General features: G+C 43.9%; 1 protein-coding gene across 3 annotated transcripts in view; it reads left to right on the top strand.

Annotated features, from left to right (window-relative positions):
- PRRG1 (proline rich and Gla domain 1) overlaps positions 1-17,732 on the top strand; it is a 50,640-nt gene that overhangs the window by 16,161 nt on the left and 16,747 nt on the right. For all 3 annotated transcript variants that reach the window (XM_054005904.1, XM_054005903.1, XM_054005905.1), the window contains one exon: positions 13,510-13,559. In XM_054005904.1, coding sequence (XP_053861879.1) covers positions 13,550-13,559 — 10 coding nt within the window. In that variant the 5' untranslated portion in view covers positions 13,510-13,549. The remainder of the gene's footprint in view (positions 1-13,509; positions 13,560-17,732) is intronic.

Below are 17,732 nucleotides of genomic sequence, written 5' to 3'. Positions count from 1 at the left end.
CAGCATTATCCCAGTGGGAAGATAGCTACACAAGGACAAGGTGAAATAAACACAGCCTGCTGTAAATGATGGTTCTGACAGTGTTTGGCATAGATGAACCTGACCACAAGTGGTGGCGGTTGGACCCAACTAGTCATTAGAGCGTGAAGGAGGTGGTATGGCTCGGGGACATAGTATGTGCTCTGAGATACCACAACTGTTCGGCGTGGACAATATGCCAGGGGAGCCTGGATGGACTTTGACTGAACCTCATCTCTCTGACTCGGATTGGGAGAATGCAACAGCCCACGACAGCCAACACCAAATGGGAATCACTGATGACCAATCTCTTTGCACACATACCTCCCTTGACCATTAACAGTGCTTTTTTGGTACCTAGGAAAATAGAGCAATGGGCACCAATTACTCTAAGTAATAGCAGAGCAAGAAGCAATTGGGGATAATAGTGTTCAGGCAGTGGAAACACCCTGGTGGGCTGTGCCAAAAGAGGTAGGCTTGTACCTCCTGGTTTGTACTTGGAGCCTATTTTTAATGATAGTTCAAATGATTAAAACCATTGTGATTTTGGGAAAGTGCTGCTGGGTAATAAACTTAACAAAAAAGAGCACAAAAACAGGAAGATAATGCAAATGAAATGAATGCTAATATAAAAAGACAGAATCAGGGAAAAGTAGCTGAACCCTGTTGAGACATCAGTAATTAACACTTGGAGGAAGGCCTTATTTCTTGGATGAAAGAATTAAGGAGTTAAATGAATTATCAGGCTCAAAACAGAAAGTTTGCACTAAATGAGAAGCAAATATGTCAATAGTCTAAGGAGAAAGTTAGATAATGCAGTCTAAGATAAGAGGAAGAACACCCAGGGAACTATTTACTCTGAACTAGATAACAAGGGGAAAAAATAAATTAGGAATGTAGAGATGAGGTAAAGAGGAAGTCAAAACTTGCACAGTGCGCGGGTGGAGCATACGGTACAGGGATTGGTTCCTGCTAAGAAATCAAGCCAATCTTAAAATGTATGACTCAATGCTTAGTAAATGCAATGAGATATGTAATGTATATAGAGGGAGACGTTTCTGTGTAACTTTGGAGCTGTGATATATCCTGCATCCATGCCCCCTCTCCCCCCACGTCTGAGTCTGATCATCTCAGTGTAGCACTGCCAAATAAAGATAATTGAGTGACGAAGGCTGGAGTTGAGCTGAGTTTTTGGGAAGCCGAATGGAAAGAGTTCTTGGCGAGAATCCTAACTCTCAGATATACGTATTCTGAGATGTGAAATCATTCTGAACTCTAAAGCATAACTACATAAATATCAGTATTAGTAATTTATGGAGATATTATGCACTATTGAGGGAATGTGATAGAATCTATGTTTGAATAGTTGAAAAAAATACAAAAAATTAGTTGTTATACCTATTACGTGATTAAAATCTATGTGCAAGTAATCTAGATCATTTTGGGCCTTGGATAATCTTTCGCCTTTCAAATAATCAAATCTCGGTTTCCTAACACAATGAAAAGAGATTTGGAGAAAGCTTGTATACAGATGCCTTGACCTAATTTGGAAAATCCCCAAGAGGCTTTGTTTTTTATGTTGGGACTGGGAAGGAGAGAAAACATGAAAAGGGCTCCAAGTAAGAGGGAAAGAAAAATACAGGAATAATAGATATTCTTTACACTGTGTGTAGCTTTTTAAACTTTAGGATAGGACAGGTCTTGGGTCTTGATCCTGTGATTTCTTGTGTGTGGACAGACTTCTGCCCTTGCAGTGGAATTGCTTTTTGTGGACTGTGCTCAAGTGCTGTCATCCTCCTAGACAGAAGAAACTGCAGGATCAGAGCCTTGGACTGTACACTGGGAAACATCATCCACTTCTAAGTAGGGACACTTGCAGAATATAGTGCCCTTGCTGTTGATTGGATGTAAGATAGAAAGTATATTGATGCACAACAGAGGCTTCAAACTCATCTTCATGTATTTATCTGTCGTAGATTCAGACTCTGTAGAATGCAAGGCTTCTTTCTTACGGTTTTGAAGTTAACCTACAAAATAAGCTCAAACTAGCTACAGGAATAAAGGGAAACAAGAAGACTTTTTATCAATACATTAGAAGCAAGAGGAAGACCAAAGACTGGGTAGGCCCACTGCTTAGTGAAGAGGGAGAAACAGTAACAGGAAACTTGGAAATGGCAGAGATGCTTAATGACTTCTTCGTTTCGGTCTTCACCGAGAAGTCTGAAGGAATGCCTAACTTAGTGAATGCTAATGGGAAGGGGGTAGGTTTAGCAGATAAAATTTAAAAAAAAGAACAAGTTAAAAATCACTTAGAAAAGTTAGATGCCGGCAAGTCACCAGGACCTGATGAAATGCCTCCTAGAATACTCAAGGAGCTAATAGAGGAGGTATCTGAGCCTCTAGCTAGTATCTTTGGAAAATCATGGGAGACGGGAGAGATTCCAGAAGACTGGAAAAGGGCAAATATAGTGCCCATCTATAAAAAGGGAAATAAAAACAACCCAGGAAACTACAGACCAGTTAGTTTAACTTCTGTGCCAGGGAAGATAATGCAGTAAGTAATTACGTAAATCCTCTGCAAACACTTGGAAGGTGGTAAGGTGATAGGGAATAGCCAGCATGGATTTGTAAAGAACAAATCATGTCAAACCAATCTGATAGCGTTCTTTGATAGGATAACGAGTCTTGTGGATAAGGGAGAAGCAGTGGATGTGGTATACCTAGACTTTAGTAAGGCATTTGATACGGTCTCGCATGATATTCTTATCGATAAACTAGGCAAATACAACATAGATGGGGCCACTATAAGGTGGGTGCATAACTGGTTGGATAACCGTACTCAGAGTTGTTAATGGTTCCCAATCCTGCTGGAAAGGGCATAACGAGTGGGGTACCGCAGGGGTCTGTTTTGGGACCGGCTCTGTTCAATATCTTCATCAACGACTTAGATATTGGCATAGAAAGTACGCTTATTAAGTTTGCGGATGATACCAAACTGGGAGGGATTGCAACTGCTTTGGAGGACAGGGTCATAATTCAAAATGATCTGGACAAATTGGAGAAATGGTCTGAGTTAAACAGGATGAAGTTTAACAAAGACAAATGCAAAGTGCTCCACCTAGGAAGGAAAAATCAGTTTCACACATACAGAATGGGAAGAAACTGTCTAGGAAGGAATACGGCAGAAAGGGATCTAGGGGTTATAGACCACAAGCTAAATATGAGTCAACAGTGTGATGCTGTTGCAAAAAAAAAAGCAAACATGATTCTGGGATGCATTAACAGGTGTGTTGTGAGCAAGACACGAGAAGTCATTCTTCCGCTCTACTCTGCGCTGGTTAGGCCTCAACTGGAGTAGTGTGTCCCGTTCTGGGCACCGCATTTCAAGAAAGATGTGGAGAAATTGGAGAGGATCCAGAGAAGAGCAACAAGAATGATTAAAGGTCTTGAGAACATGACCTGTGAAGGAAGGCTGAAAGAATTGGGTTTGTTTAGTTTGGAAAAGAGAAGACTGAGAGGGGACATGATAGCAGCTTTCAGGTATCTAAAAGGGTGTCATAAGGAGGAGGGAGAAAACTTGTTCACCTTAGCCTCTAAGGATAGAACAAGAAGCAATGGGTTTAAACTGCAGCAAGGGAGGTCTAGGTTGGACATTAGGAAAAAGTTCCTAACTGTCAAGGTGATTAAACACTGGAATAAATTGTCTAGGGAGGTTGTGGAATCTCCATCTCTGGAGATATTTAAGAGTAGGTTAGATAAATGTTTGTCAGGGATGGTCTAGACAGTATTTGGTCCTGCCATGCGGGCAGGGGACTGGACTCGATGACCTCTCTAGGTCCCTTCCAGTCCTAGAATCTATAAATCTACCTAATAAGCAATGATGTAATGTTGTCTTAGACTGAAAAGAGCTCTGAGTAGGTAACAATATCCATTATCTCAGTGTAGCATTCACTTCAAACAGTGCTCTTCGAGTGGCAGACATGTATTCCAGGTTAGTGAACACCCCTGAGTGGACGTGTATTCTAGGTCAGGTGTGTCTAGACCTAGCACACCGGAGCTGGAGACTTTTTTCCTGCAATGGTACCCACCAGGATGGCGCATGCACCCGAAGACTCTTTGTGGCCTCTCCCAAGACTATATAGAGTGGTGCCATGCTGATTTTCCCCCCTCTGTTCCTTCTTACTGCCAGTTGCCTGAGTTGGAACTCCCTGTCCAGGTTTTTCTCCCTCTTTTTTTTTTTTTTTTTTTCCCCCTGTGCATCACAGTTAGTTATTGAGACTCTGTTAGTATAAATAGCAGTTAGAACCTGAAGTTTTGTGTGTGTGTATGTGTTCTATAGTTTAGTGTCTGGTGCTCAGCACACATGTTATGCAGCGTTCCCCAGGTTTCAAACATTGCCCATTTCTGCAGTAGTGACCCCCACGTATGCTGCTTACTGTGCTTTGTTTGGTAAAAGACATTTTAAATAAGTGTAGTGTCGTTTTTTAAATATGAAGAACATGCATTTCTAGAGAACTACGCCTCAAGCAGCACCTAGTGGATCAGTCTGAGGCCTACTTCAGGACTGGGACCCTCTTTGGACCACTCGGTCTGTCACCCACAGGCATCCTCTACCTGTATGTGAGTTTTGGACAGACCCCCTAGACTCTGATTCTTCCTAAAGAAGGGAAAGGTTTCATTCATTGTCTCGTGGGATCCCTCAAAAGAGGAAGCACAAAACAGATCAGAGACATCTGAAATTGAAGAGAGATCCATCCTCCTCTTCATTGAAGACAGGATCTCAATGTTGTCAAGACCTAAGGACTCTGGGTAGAGCCGAGCCATCAAACCATGTCTCCCTAGTACAGAGGCAGGAGGATCCTTGTACCATTCTACTGACTCCAGAACTGGCTGTGGGATGGCTGTCTAGTCGGTACCTGTGCATGCTGTTGTGATTATGCCACTTTTGGTACCAACAACCCCACTAGCATATGCAGCAGCAACAGACTTGCTCTATCTGTACCAGACTCTGCAATGACAAGAGATACATGTAGCATTAGTACCTCCGGTATTTCCAGGCCCCCTGACCTCTTCTGCTTTGGGACAGAGATGACTAGTGCTGACGGATTCAGTACTGATTAAAAACCAGCTGTAAATGTGCCTGCTGGGCTAGCACTGGTACCCCACTCGGTCCTGTGATCTCTGTACTGAGGGATTCATTGAGTGGGGACCTCCTATGTCTTATTCATTAGCACTGGCAGCAGATCTTTCCTCAGTACTAAACACTTTTTTATTAGGACTTCAACCTCTTGAGATGCATTTGTGGTATCGACTGTGGTTCTGCCGCTTGTCCTGACCATGCCCTTCTTCCAGTGGACAAATTGGGTTATCCAGTGGTTTCACTGGATTGGGCACCATCAATGCTCACTGCTTACTTGAGAGGCTTCCTTCTACTCCAATTCTGAGTCCTGCAACTCATCTGTGTTACTGCATTGAAAGATTGCGCAAGTCATCCAAATGTGCAATTGAAGGACAACATTGGTACTGGAAGCAGAACTGCTCTTATGGCAAGGATAGGCCATCCTGGCTGAGTATGTCTTGTCTTGGCTTCCTACATACTATACTCTTACAGTGGCCTCTATGGGGTATTCCTTGCTCCCACAGATCTAGCTCTCTGACCCCAGCCAAAGGGAAGATTGGTCCACCTTACAAAAAGTGGCAACCCTCAGAATGACCTCTGCAGATTTAGGATGCTACTTGTCTTCCCGAACCACCTCTGTTGGATGAGACCTTGCTGGCGGATTAACTCTTCCCTCTGGGGATACCATCAGTTCCAGGAATTCTGTCCTTGTCCTCTTTGGATGACTCCGTGGTCTTAAATTCAGATGAGTCTCCACTCCCAGAGGATTTTAAATCCTACCAAGACCTATTTAGGAGACTGGCTACAGCTTTGGGTATCCAAGCTTAGCTGGTATGGGAAAATATCTACAAGTTATTTGACATTCTTTGGGCAATGACTCCAGGAAGGATAGACTACCTGATTGTTGTACACCAAAAGACTGTCATTAAAGTTACTGTCCCCCATAGCTAAACATATGGACTAGCCAAACCATGTCCCATCGCAGGGATTTGAGTGTTATTACTCTCACCCAGTGTCAAACTTCCTAATCGTTGTGGCCACTAATGAGAGACCACAGGAAGGAAGATTTAAGTTGACTCCAAAGGAAAAAGAACCTTAAAGATTGGACTCTTTAGGAAGAAACATTTATTCTGCTGCCTCACTCCAGATGAGAATAGTGAACTAACAAGCTCTGTTAGCAGAGTATGATTTTCTCAGGTGGGAGGCAATATCTAAATGGCCAAATGACACAAAAGAGGAGTTTCTGGCTTTTCTAGCAGAAGGTTGGCTGGTTGCAAAGACCTCACTCCAATCCACTCTTGACATTGCAGATGCTTTCTCCAGGGTGAGGGCCTTTGCAATTATGAGATGGGCATCCTGGTCATGTAATTCCAGTTTAACAGCAGATATATAACGATCTATTAAAGACCTATCTTTTGATGGTCAGTCTTTGTTTTCGATAAAGCCAATGAGGTGTTGCACTCTCTTAAAGATTCGCTTGCTACCCTTCACTCCCTGGGAGTTTATCCAGCCAACAAGCAATGAGACTATAAACCTCCACTGCAATATTCAACAAAGAAACAGCTCTTCTATCCTCGGAGGCAACATGACATCTCAACAAGGAGACATAAACCTCAGGCATCTAACTCCAGTTTTAACTAATCCTCTCCTCCTCCTCCCCTTGCTGTAGGGAAACAAACCTTTTGACGTCTTCTTTGAGGACAGTGATACAATCAGCAGTGGTCTTTCTGTTCCTTTGCCCCTTTTGAGGACAGAGTTATATCCCTCAGAAGTTGGGAGGCCATAACCTCAGAGAAATGGGTCCTAAGTACAGTGGGTCTGGATTATTCATTCTAGTTCATCTCCATTCCTCCTGCCCACCATCCTTCCCTACCCCTTTTCAGGGACCCATCTCATGAGTCTGTAACTGTAATGCTTCCTAGGGGAACCCAGGATTCTGAGATACCTCGCTGCCACCTGCCCTTCACCTGGGGGTCAGTTCTGCAGGGCAAGTACTTCCCTCATTCTAGAGCCTAGACTTCAATTAGATACTCATGTCATAGAGTAATATTGACCCAAAGTCCTTGCAGTGTTTTGCAGCCAGGCTTGGCTGTAATCTTCCTTTCATGAGAGTGACACTGTGTCAGCTTGTCTCCTTGGTGAAGGAAGAGTGTATTTCCTCCTATGTGTTTCCTTGTAGCACCCCCCCCACCCCCCAGATATACCCTAACAATCTTTTGTCTTTAGTCATAGACCGGATGCTCTATGCTGTTTGTTTTTATTTTGTGAATTTCCTCTTTGTGTGTGTGTGTGTGTGTGTGTGTGTGTGTAAATAGACCTACAATGTAGGCATACAGTCCACATGACTAGATTGTGTCTGTTACTTCCTGCCTGAAAGGAACATGTGCAAGGCATATCACTTCCTAGTGGACCTGCCTTAAATCCAAGACCCTGAGAACATAACTTTCAGTATAGATACACATAATATTTAAGAAGTTATGTATGTATATGTATTTATATTTCACAATGATTATGACTACCAGTGGGTTAGAGACCTAACATGTCACTCTTTTGAATTATTCTGCATATGTCTGACCTGGGGATCTCTGTAAAACCCTGTGCAGCCCTTGTGCTCTCTGCCAGTTAGCAGTAAGAGGTCCCTGGGTCACAGTACTCCCTTCAAGAAGTTTGGACTCTGCTTGCCCTAAGGACTGTAGAGGAAATTCCCCTGCAGTTTCAAGGGCTGGTTTTTCTACTCCTGCTATCTTCTCCCTAAGACTAGAGGATTAGGACTGATGCCCCTATTGGATCTTCGGGCTCTCAACAAGTTCGGCAAACAAGGTTCCACATTGATTTTTCTGTCCCTAGATTGCAACTATTGATATACTGCCCTCGATCTTTGAGATGCATACTTTCACATGACAGTGTTCTCAAGTCACAGGAGATTCCTCGGATTTGTGATAGGAGGCTGCCATTATCTGTATACGGTACTTCCCTGGCCTGTGATCAGTGCCTCGTGTAGTCACCAAATGCATAGCAGCCTTTTTAAGTAAGAAGAGAATCCATGTCTTCCCTTAATTTGATTGGCTGGTTCAAGGGTCATCCCAGGACAAGGTTCATTGTTATGTCAGGTTCTTCATCTGTGTGTTCAGTCATCTGGGACTCAATTTGAACAGGAAAATGTCAACACTCTTACTTTCTTAGACTTGAGTTCATTGGGCTCTATTTGATTCTGAGTGTGACCACTGTTCCCCAACAGTAATTTCAAATGATTTATAACTTATGCATGTCCGTCAGGTTTCACCCCTCTGGCATTGCTTGGACTTGTCTTAAGTTGCTAGGTCACATGGCCTTGTATACTGTTACATAAGTAAACGAAGCCATCTCCTCTAGACAGAACAGGAGTTGAATCTTCATATCAATGTCCTTGAGCTGCGGGCAGTTTGCACAGCTTGTCCCAATCCTTTCTCCCTCATGTCAAGGGCTTGTCAGTCTAAATGTTGACTAGTAATGCCATATCTGATCAGCTTTGCCAAGTGGCAATGAGCTTTTTGGAATTGCATCACAGAGGATGTCACTCCTATAGCTGCACACTTACCTGGTGTTCGGAATCAGCTAGATGACTTCCTCTGGAGGGGATTCTCCAACAACCATGGGTGGTCTCTCAAAACCAGCCTCCTGAGGTGTATTGTTCGGGTGAGTGGCACTCCTGCAGTCAACTTGTTTGCTACAAAAGACAGCAAGAAGCATCACCAATTTTGTTCTCAAGGGGACCACAGTCTGGGCTTGTTTGCTAATGCCTTCATGTTGGAGTGAGGACTATGGTTAATGTATGTGTTTTCCCCAATCCCTCTGGCTCCACAAGTCTTTCACAGACAAACTAGGCCACATCAGGTTAATCCTTACAGCCCTGGCCTGGCCAAGACAGTGCTGTGTGATGTGTGTGGTTTTTTGGACCTTCTCAATCTTTCAGTTTAACCTTTTCATACTCTGCTTCTCCTTCAAGACCTACTGTTGCAGAAGAAGGCTGAATACTACATCCAGACCCAAACAGCCTCCATCCCATAGCCTGGCTTGTGAGGGTCTGTCTACACAGCAAAGAAACACCCGCGGCTGGCCTGTGCCAGCCAACTCTGGCTTATGGGGCTCGAGCTGCGAGGCTGTTTCATTGCTATATAGACTTCTGGGCTCAAGCCTGGCCTCTGAGACCCTCCCACCTGCATCCGGAACAGATATGAATGTTGGCAAAGTGGTGTTGCATTCATTATTTAAATAGACTCCAACACCTACACTGTGTACATTACTGCTTGTGAGTCATGGAATACACATCTAGAACCACCCAAAGAAGAAAACATAGTTACTTATCTGTTCTGTAACTATTGATCTTTGAGATGTGGGTGCAGATGTGTATTCTGTGACCCATTCCCTGATCCCTCTCTACTGGAACATTGGGCCATCTCCTCCAGTGTGAAGGAACTGAGGGAAGGTCATGTTTAGCTCTATATAGCCACGGAGGCGGCCGCGTGGGTGTGTAGACCATGTGTGCTGCCCCAACAGGTATTGCTGGAGAGGGAAAAGTATCCTGCTCCAGTGCACTGAGCAGAATACACTGCTCCACAGATTTGTTTACTTCAGTGGAATATGTATCTGTACCCATTCTCTTTCTTCGAGATGTTAAGGAACAGGTAGGCAACTGTTGTATAACACTTACAGTACATCTAAAAAGATGGTAGTTGATTACATGTGTTAAATGTGTGCCAGCCTTAGTGTGCAATTTGGTATAAATGGACAGATTGTGGTAGGCCTAAAATTACCCTGCATAATTTGTTTTCAAAGTGCTGAAGGCAACAGTAATCTTGTATTAATTAAAAGTTTAGCTGTCTGTTAGCTGATAGGGCTGATACACCAACCATAAAAGGTGAAATCCTAGTCCAAGCAACTGCACCTTCCCAGTTCTTTCATTCAAGCTTTTTCTTTATAAACATGGAAACAAAGATTCAAAATGACACCAAGAAACCCAAAGCAGTCTCACTGTCCCTTTGCTCTTGTCTCCAGGGCTTCGCAGCCCTCCCTTTACAGCTGAAGTTTTCCCCAGCTGGCTTCTGTTCCCGGCAGGTCTTGGGGCCGGGGGGAAGTCTCTCTCTCTCTCTCTTTCTCTCTCTCTCTGGTCTTCTGCCTGACAGGTGCAGAGAGCCCTTTCCCTGGGTCTGTCCCATCTGCTTCTCTGCCTGGGAGGTACGATACATTACATGCAAGTTTGTGTAGGGCACATGAGTAGGAGTAGGCATGTGATCTACCAACTACATCTCTCATATTTTAAAGGGTCCAAGGACCATAACCAGCACATTGGGTTTCTTACGTCTGCTCCAAGGTCAAATGTCCTGTTACATGTCTTTTTCTACTCTCGATTTTTGTTTAAATCTCCAATTTGTCATCTTTGGAAGATCCTCAGTGGATCAGGCATTGTCTATTCCCCTGACTTTGTAGCCCCGAGCCATGGGCCAGAAATAAGTTAATTCACTATGCTGAATGTGACATACTGAATATACAGTATAAATAAGTTCATCAGAGAGCATAACAAATGTCAGTTAAGCTACATAGAGAATGGTTATGCAGAATAGATGGAACTCATAAGCAGATTCTATTTTATGTCAATATCTTTGAGTAGTAATAAAAGTGCTTCTGAATATGATTTTTTTTTTAAAGTATCCCTCGAGGCATACACAATTCTTGTTAAATGGTGAATAATAGTGGGATAGTTTCTTCATGAAATACTAAAATTAGGCTTTATTTGGTGACACTAAATACCAAAGCAGAGGTTAGACTTGGTCACCAGGCTTCGGATGTTTCCAACTCTGGTAGGAGAGTGTGATAGGTTGGATCACAGAAACTCCACTGCGAACTGCCAACTGATGTGTCAAGACTACTTCTGTCCCTGCTTTCCCTGCCAGCCTGGGAATCTAGCACCCTGTCTTGCTGAGCCAGACACTCCCGTCTGCTCCAACACAGACCCAGGGTCTGAATTATGTGCCTCAAAGCTGCAGACTTGACCTGAAAGCAGCTTACAAAAGCGTTCCTGTCTAGAACACTCAGATGCCCAACTCCCAATGGGATCCAAACCCCAAATAAATCAGTTTTACCCTGTCTAAAGCTTTTACAGGGTAAACTCATAAATTGTTTTGCCCCCCCCCACCACCCCCAGTATTAATACATACTCCTGAGTTAATTAATACAGAAAGTAGGATTTAAGTGGTTCCAAGTAGTAACAGACAGAACAAAGTGAATTATCAAGTAAAATAAACTAGAACATGCAAGTCTCAGTCTAAGAAACTGAATACAAATAAAACCTCACCAGTTCCAGTAAGCTTCCTTTTACAGACTAGTCTCCTGCTAGTCTGGGTCCAGCAATCACTCACACCCCCTGTAGTTACTGTCCTTTGTGCGAGACTCTTTTGGGTATCTTTAGGAGTGAAGAGGCTCTCTCTTTAGCCAGCTGAAGACAAAATGGAGGGGTCTTCCAGGGGTTTAAATGGACTTTCTCTTGTGGGTGGAGAGCCCCCTCCTCACTCCTATGCAAAGTCTAGGGTTACCATACGTCCGTATTTCCCCGGACATATCTGGCTTTTCAGTTGTTAATTGCCATCCGGGAGGATTTTTTTAAATATATAAAATCGTCCGGAAAATACGGACGTATGATAACCCTACCCACTGCCCCCTCTCCTCTTGGGGTGTCAGCTTGCTCAGCCTGCAGATTGCAATCCCCCCGTGCTGCTGCAACCCTGCGCCCCATACCTAGGAGCGGTGGCGTCTCTGCAGCCAGCTGCTGGTGCGGGGGACCCGCGGCCGCTTCTCCCTCCTCCAGGCATCCCCTGCGGCTCTGGCATAGCCTCAGTCTCCCCCCTCCATCCCGGCCGTGCAAGGAGCCCCCCCCCCCCGCCAGCGGTCCATGCAGCCGGGGCTGCCTCTTCTTCTCTTCTTCCCTCCGCCCCCCCCCCCCCCCCCCGGCGGAGCCACTGCCCGGGGGCTGGTCCCGGCGCAGGGGAAAGTTTCTTGGTGCGCAGCGGCGGCAGCTCCTGGGAGCCCAAGCTCCCCCACCCGAGAAGCGCCCACGCTGCAGTGCCTGCCGCAGCCTCGCCGGGTCTGGCTGGGAGCGGGGTGGAGGCTCCCCTGAGGGAGGTGGAGGTGGGGGGGATTCTGAGGGTAGGGGGCTATGGGAGGGGGTGGGGGCTCTGAGGCAGGGGCTGTGGAGAGTGGGGGGCTGTGAAGGGGGTGGGCTATGGGAGGAGGTGGGGAAATAAGGGGTAGGGGTTATGGAGGGAGGTGAAGGGGAGGACTGAGCTGGGGGGGTGCTATGGAAGGTGGGGGGCTATGGGAGGGGGCGCGGGGGCTGTGGGAGGGCTGCGGAGGGCAGGCTCTCAGGAGAAGGGGCACTGAGGCAGGAGAAGGCTGAAGATGGGCCCTGTGGAGAGTGGGTAGCTCTGGGGGGTCGGGCGGGCAGGAGGCGGCTCTGGGGTGAGGCCTGGGGTGTCGGGCGGGCAGGAGGCGGCTCTGGGGTAGGGTTACCATACGTCCGGCTTTTCCCGGACATGACCGGCTTTTTGGTCCTCAAATCCCCGTCCGGGAGGAATTTCCAAAAAGCCGGACATGTCTGGGGAAAATAGGGAGGCATGGTAAGGGGACTGCCTCCTCCCCGGGCTCCAACTTTCCCAGCTCCTGCCGCTCTCCACCGCAGCGGGGACCGAAGCAACTTCCCCAGTGCAGCAGCAGCCGGGGGGGCGGGAGGGAGGAGGGGGAATGCGGGGTCCTCGGGAGGGGGCGGAGTTGGGGTGGGGGCAGGACCCTGTGGAGTGTCCTCTTTTTACAGTATTGAAATATGGTAACCCTAGCAAAGTCCAGCTCCAAGATGGAGTTTTGGAGTCACACGGGCAAGCCACATGTCCATGCATGACTCAGTTTTTACCAGCCAAGCCACATTCCTGGGAAGGCTCAGATGTGGATTGGTGTCTCAAAGTTCATTGTTGGCTTAAGTGGTTTTTGATTGGGCACTTAATTTGCACTTTTCTCAAGGAGCTGATCAAATGCTCTGCTAAGCTAGTTAAAATCAAGCCAGTATACAGCCAATATTCATAACTTCAAATACAAAAATGATATATGCATAGAAATAGGATGATACATAGATATGTTACATGGCATATGTAGCCTAAAACATATTGCAGTTATGTCACACATACATTTATAAGCATATTCCATAAAGCCTTATGGGGGGTACGGTCACAGAGAGAATGTTTATAGTACTTTTTGTGCTAGGAAGAGTGTTTCCCAGTTAATCGTTCTTTACAAAATTGACAGCAGTTTTCCTTCCCTCTGCCCCCCCTTTTTTGTTGTTGTTACAGACTCTCCATTTGCCAGTTCCCTGCCTGGGCAGTGATAACCATGGGCAGTGGTAAGTGTTTGCTTAAGCAATGCAGAGCATCCATATTTCTATAGTTATTCCATTTAAAGGAGGACTTTACCACACTCCAAAACAGAGTACAGAAACCAGTCTTCAGCTAGTAGCTTTTTGGAATGTTGATTTTTGTCTTGATAAAATTTGTTCTTGTTCAAAGGAAGCTTCCCTTCTGCTTGGTCCTGAAGAGAAATAATAATCCTATTGTATTTCTGCCAGAGATTGATATAATGCACCCATTGTCCTACATTAGACCTCATCCTGACAGATAGAGGAACCGGTCACAGAACTAAAAATTAATGGTAGCTGAGATATAGTGATTTTGACTTGATCCCATTTATAAAGTGCAAACGGAATAAAGTCCACACCTGGTGCTTTTAAAAGGATCAGTTTCACAAAGCTGAAAACAATTGAGCCAAATCAGCTGGGAGGAAGAATTAAACAGGAAAAAAGTGTATAATAATTGGGAATAGTTTAAGAACACTTTATCTTTTATCTGACTTTTTGGGCATAGAGTAAACAACTATATATAAGAAAGGTAAAGTGGATAGTAGTGGATATAAATCAGAAGCTAGGATTGGAAGAAAATTGATAAAAGAAACAAAGGGAAACAAGGAGAAATCTATGGCCAGTACAGTTAAGACAATAAGGAGTTCTTATTCTTTAAAAAAAAAAAAAAAAAAAACTAGGATCCAAAAGAATCCCAACAAGGGATTTAGTCTATTGCTAGATGGAAATAATACAATTATCAATGGTAATGCAGAAAAGGCAGAAGTGTTCAATAAATGGTTTTTGCCCTGTATTTGGGGGAAAACAGATGTAGTCATCGCAGTATGACACACTATTGGAATATAGAGTATCAGGAGGATGTTAAACAGCAGCTGCTAAATTTGACATTTTTAAATCAGCAGGTCCAGATAACCTGCATCCAAGAGTTTTTAAAGTGCTCGCTTAGAACTTGCTGGACTGTTAATGTTGGTTTTCAATAAGTCTTGGAACACCAGGGAAGTTCCGGAAGACTGGAAAAAAGCTATTGGGCCAGTATTTTAAAAAGGGTGAATGGGAAGACCCAGGTAGCTATGGGCCTGTCAGTCTGACGTTGAGTTTGGGCAGGATAATGGAGTGGCACGTATGGGACTTAAAACTATCCTTGGATGCATAAACGGGGGAATGTCAAGTAAAAATAGAGAGGCTATTTTACCTCTGTATGTGGCACTGGTGCGACCGCTGCAGGAATACCATGTCCAGTTCTGGTGTTAACAATTCAAGAAAGATGTTGTTGAGTTGGAGAGGGTTCAGACAAGAGCCACGAGAATGATAAAAGGAGGAGAAAACATGCCTTATAGTGATAGACTAAAAAAAAACACGCAGTCTGTTTAGCTTAAAAAAGAAAAGGTTAAGGGGTGACTTGATTACAGTCTGTAAGTACCTATATGGGGAACAATTCATTGTCTAGAAATTGAATCTAGACAAATTCAGCCTGGAAATAAGATGTAAATTTACAACAGTGAGGGTAATTGACCATTGGAGCAATTTACCAAGGGTTGTAGTGAGTTCTCTAGTGCTGGCAATTTTAAAAACAAAATTGGATGTTTTTCAAAGTTATGTGCTAGGAGTTACTTTCGAGAAGTTCTATGGCCTGTGCTAGACAGGAAGTCAGACTAGGTGATCGCAGTGGTCCGTTATGGCCTTGCAGTGTATGAATACATGTAATAGTTACCATAAATACTAAATCTAGAAGTTCATTTTTGGAGGTTTGAAATATAGGCTCCATAGCTAAGGTTGCACTGTGACTTCCACTTAAAGCAGGACTAAATTTCCTCTGTGGCATACTTTAGCTGAGTTTAATTTCAAAACTTGACATAATAACTCTTTTCTAGGGACAATTACATTTTCACTAAACTGTTTTTCCTGAAGAAATGAACTTGCAGGGGAAACATCTTTATCCTCCCTTTTTGAAATCTTGCCCTGCCTTTTCTCTTCCTTGAATTCATCTAGCTAAACAAGCATATTCCCCCCACAAGCTTCAGACTTCACATACATATATATTCTGATAAGATCTCAGAACACAGCCACTTTTGAAATTTTAACCCCCTATATGTTTAGTTTTATTTCCCCTTCTGGTGTTCACAATTCAAGAAGGATGTTGATAAATCGGAGAGGGGTTAGACAAAAGTCATGAGAATGACCTAACTGAGTTTCACCAAGCTTAGCGTACAGAATAGCTCAAATCTGTAAACTGCTGCAGTTTCAAATTTAAAAATGCAATGCTTTTATTTCTGATTTTTTCACAGGCAGTTTTCAGTCTGACTCGTCAGTGGGAGGGAGGGATTGGCCTGTTTTTTGGGTATGTGGGGTTCAGCAGGGATTTGTTATGGAGAAGGGAGGAAAATTAGGTGCTTGTGCAGAGAGGAGATTAGGGGGAGCTCAGTTCCTCTGTGCTGAGACCCCTGCCTTGAAGAATACCAGTGGTATTGCTGCTTTGTTGTCTTGGGGGCAGTGGGCTAAAAGGTGAGAAATGTAGGGGATAGGATCTGTATTCTGACAAACTTCTTATGGCTAGAGTGGAGTTTTTTTTCCTCAACTCTGAACCCCTTTAGCTCAGGCCCCACTCTGTCCCCCTCCTCCCACACACACCTACAACCCAACATCCTCCTGCTCATTCTCCTTGATCATCCCCATGCCTTCACTCAAAACTCCCTCTCTTACAGCTCCACTCTTACGGCACCCATCTCCCCTATCATAGTCCACATGTAAAACGTGTATAAAAGTTTAAAGGCTGGGGATGGGGGCCTCTCTGGGGACATGAATGCAGCTGTCCAGGGGACCATCAAAAAACTCTAAAGCAAGGAAAAAAAGCAGTTACTCTTTCCCCACATTTGTTACACTCATTGATTCTGCTTTTGAATCACAGATTCTTCCTTTCCACCACTCACAGCTGTGGGTGTATGGGAGTACTAGACCTTGATTTCTTTTTTTAAGAAATCATAAGAAGCAGGTATTAAAGAAATGGACTTGTTTTGTTGATAAACACAGCTTTGCGAGGATCTAGAAAAATTCCATCTGCCTGACAGATTTTTGTTGGTGTCCATTTCAGTGGTGGTGATTAGATGTATACAGCATTGTAACTTACAACAGGGACTTCCATAATGAGCAGAACCCAGAAACTATACAGTAGTGTAAGTTGATATAATTAAACGTTAAAAATATGCACTATTTAGAATTTTTCCAACATATGGCAAATAATGAAAACCTCTCAAGTCCACCAGGAATTCAACTGGATGCCTGCTCACTTCTACCTTTCACTGGGATCAGTATTTCCAGTTACTATTTCCTAGTGTGCTACTGCTGTTGACAAGTTGCACAGACATACAGAGTGGCGAGGAGGTGAAAGTAATGCCATCTGCTTGGGCTGAAATGGGATTGACATAATTTGGGCTATGTGACACATATAGAATGTGGATGCTGGTTATAGTGCAACTTCTTTCTTTTAGCACATGTAGTGACCTTTTAGAGCTTGCTCTATGGTCTTAATGTGCAGAGAAGCTTTCAAATAGGGCAGAAAGCAAACCCTGCTTACTCTCCAGGTTATCATAATGCGTGAATGTCACATTTGCCAGTTTCTTGATATTTGTTTCACAGCCCACTTTCACTTAAGACTATACAAGTAAAAGTCATAATGCCAAATGTGTGGCATTATGCTAATTTCCATGGCAGTAGAAAAACCACAAATAAAAGGGACAATAAAGTCAGTTATATTATAAAGAGAGTGAGCTCTTGTTGCAAATATATATATTTAATAATAGCAATGGGAACTAAGTGACTAGAGATAGCGGGGGATATGGGATTCCTTTTTGTCCCCTTCCTTCTCCAAAGTTGAATACATAAGTTATTGTTCTTCTACCTAGGAATGTGGATTTGAAAAGTTCCATTAAAGTAAAAATGTGCTCACTATACTAAGTATAGTTTACCTATTAGGTGGTAATACACACTTTTGGTATAATATATTCCAGACTGAGTTTGTTTACTTGAATATTTATATTTCTTGGGAATTTCTAGTATTAACTACTCTCTCTTCCCAACGTCTAGACTGTTCTATTATGAACCCGAAAACTAGTTGGCTGTGTCCATCTAGCTCTTGTTTGGTTTTCTTCATTATCTTCTGCAGCT

This window comes from Malaclemys terrapin, chromosome 1 (assembly GCF_027887155.1).
Source record: "Malaclemys terrapin pileata isolate rMalTer1 chromosome 1, rMalTer1.hap1, whole genome shotgun sequence".
Taxonomy (NCBI): Eukaryota; Metazoa; Chordata; order Testudines; family Emydidae; genus Malaclemys; species Malaclemys terrapin.
This window is presented reverse-complemented; position numbering and strand designations above follow the sequence as displayed.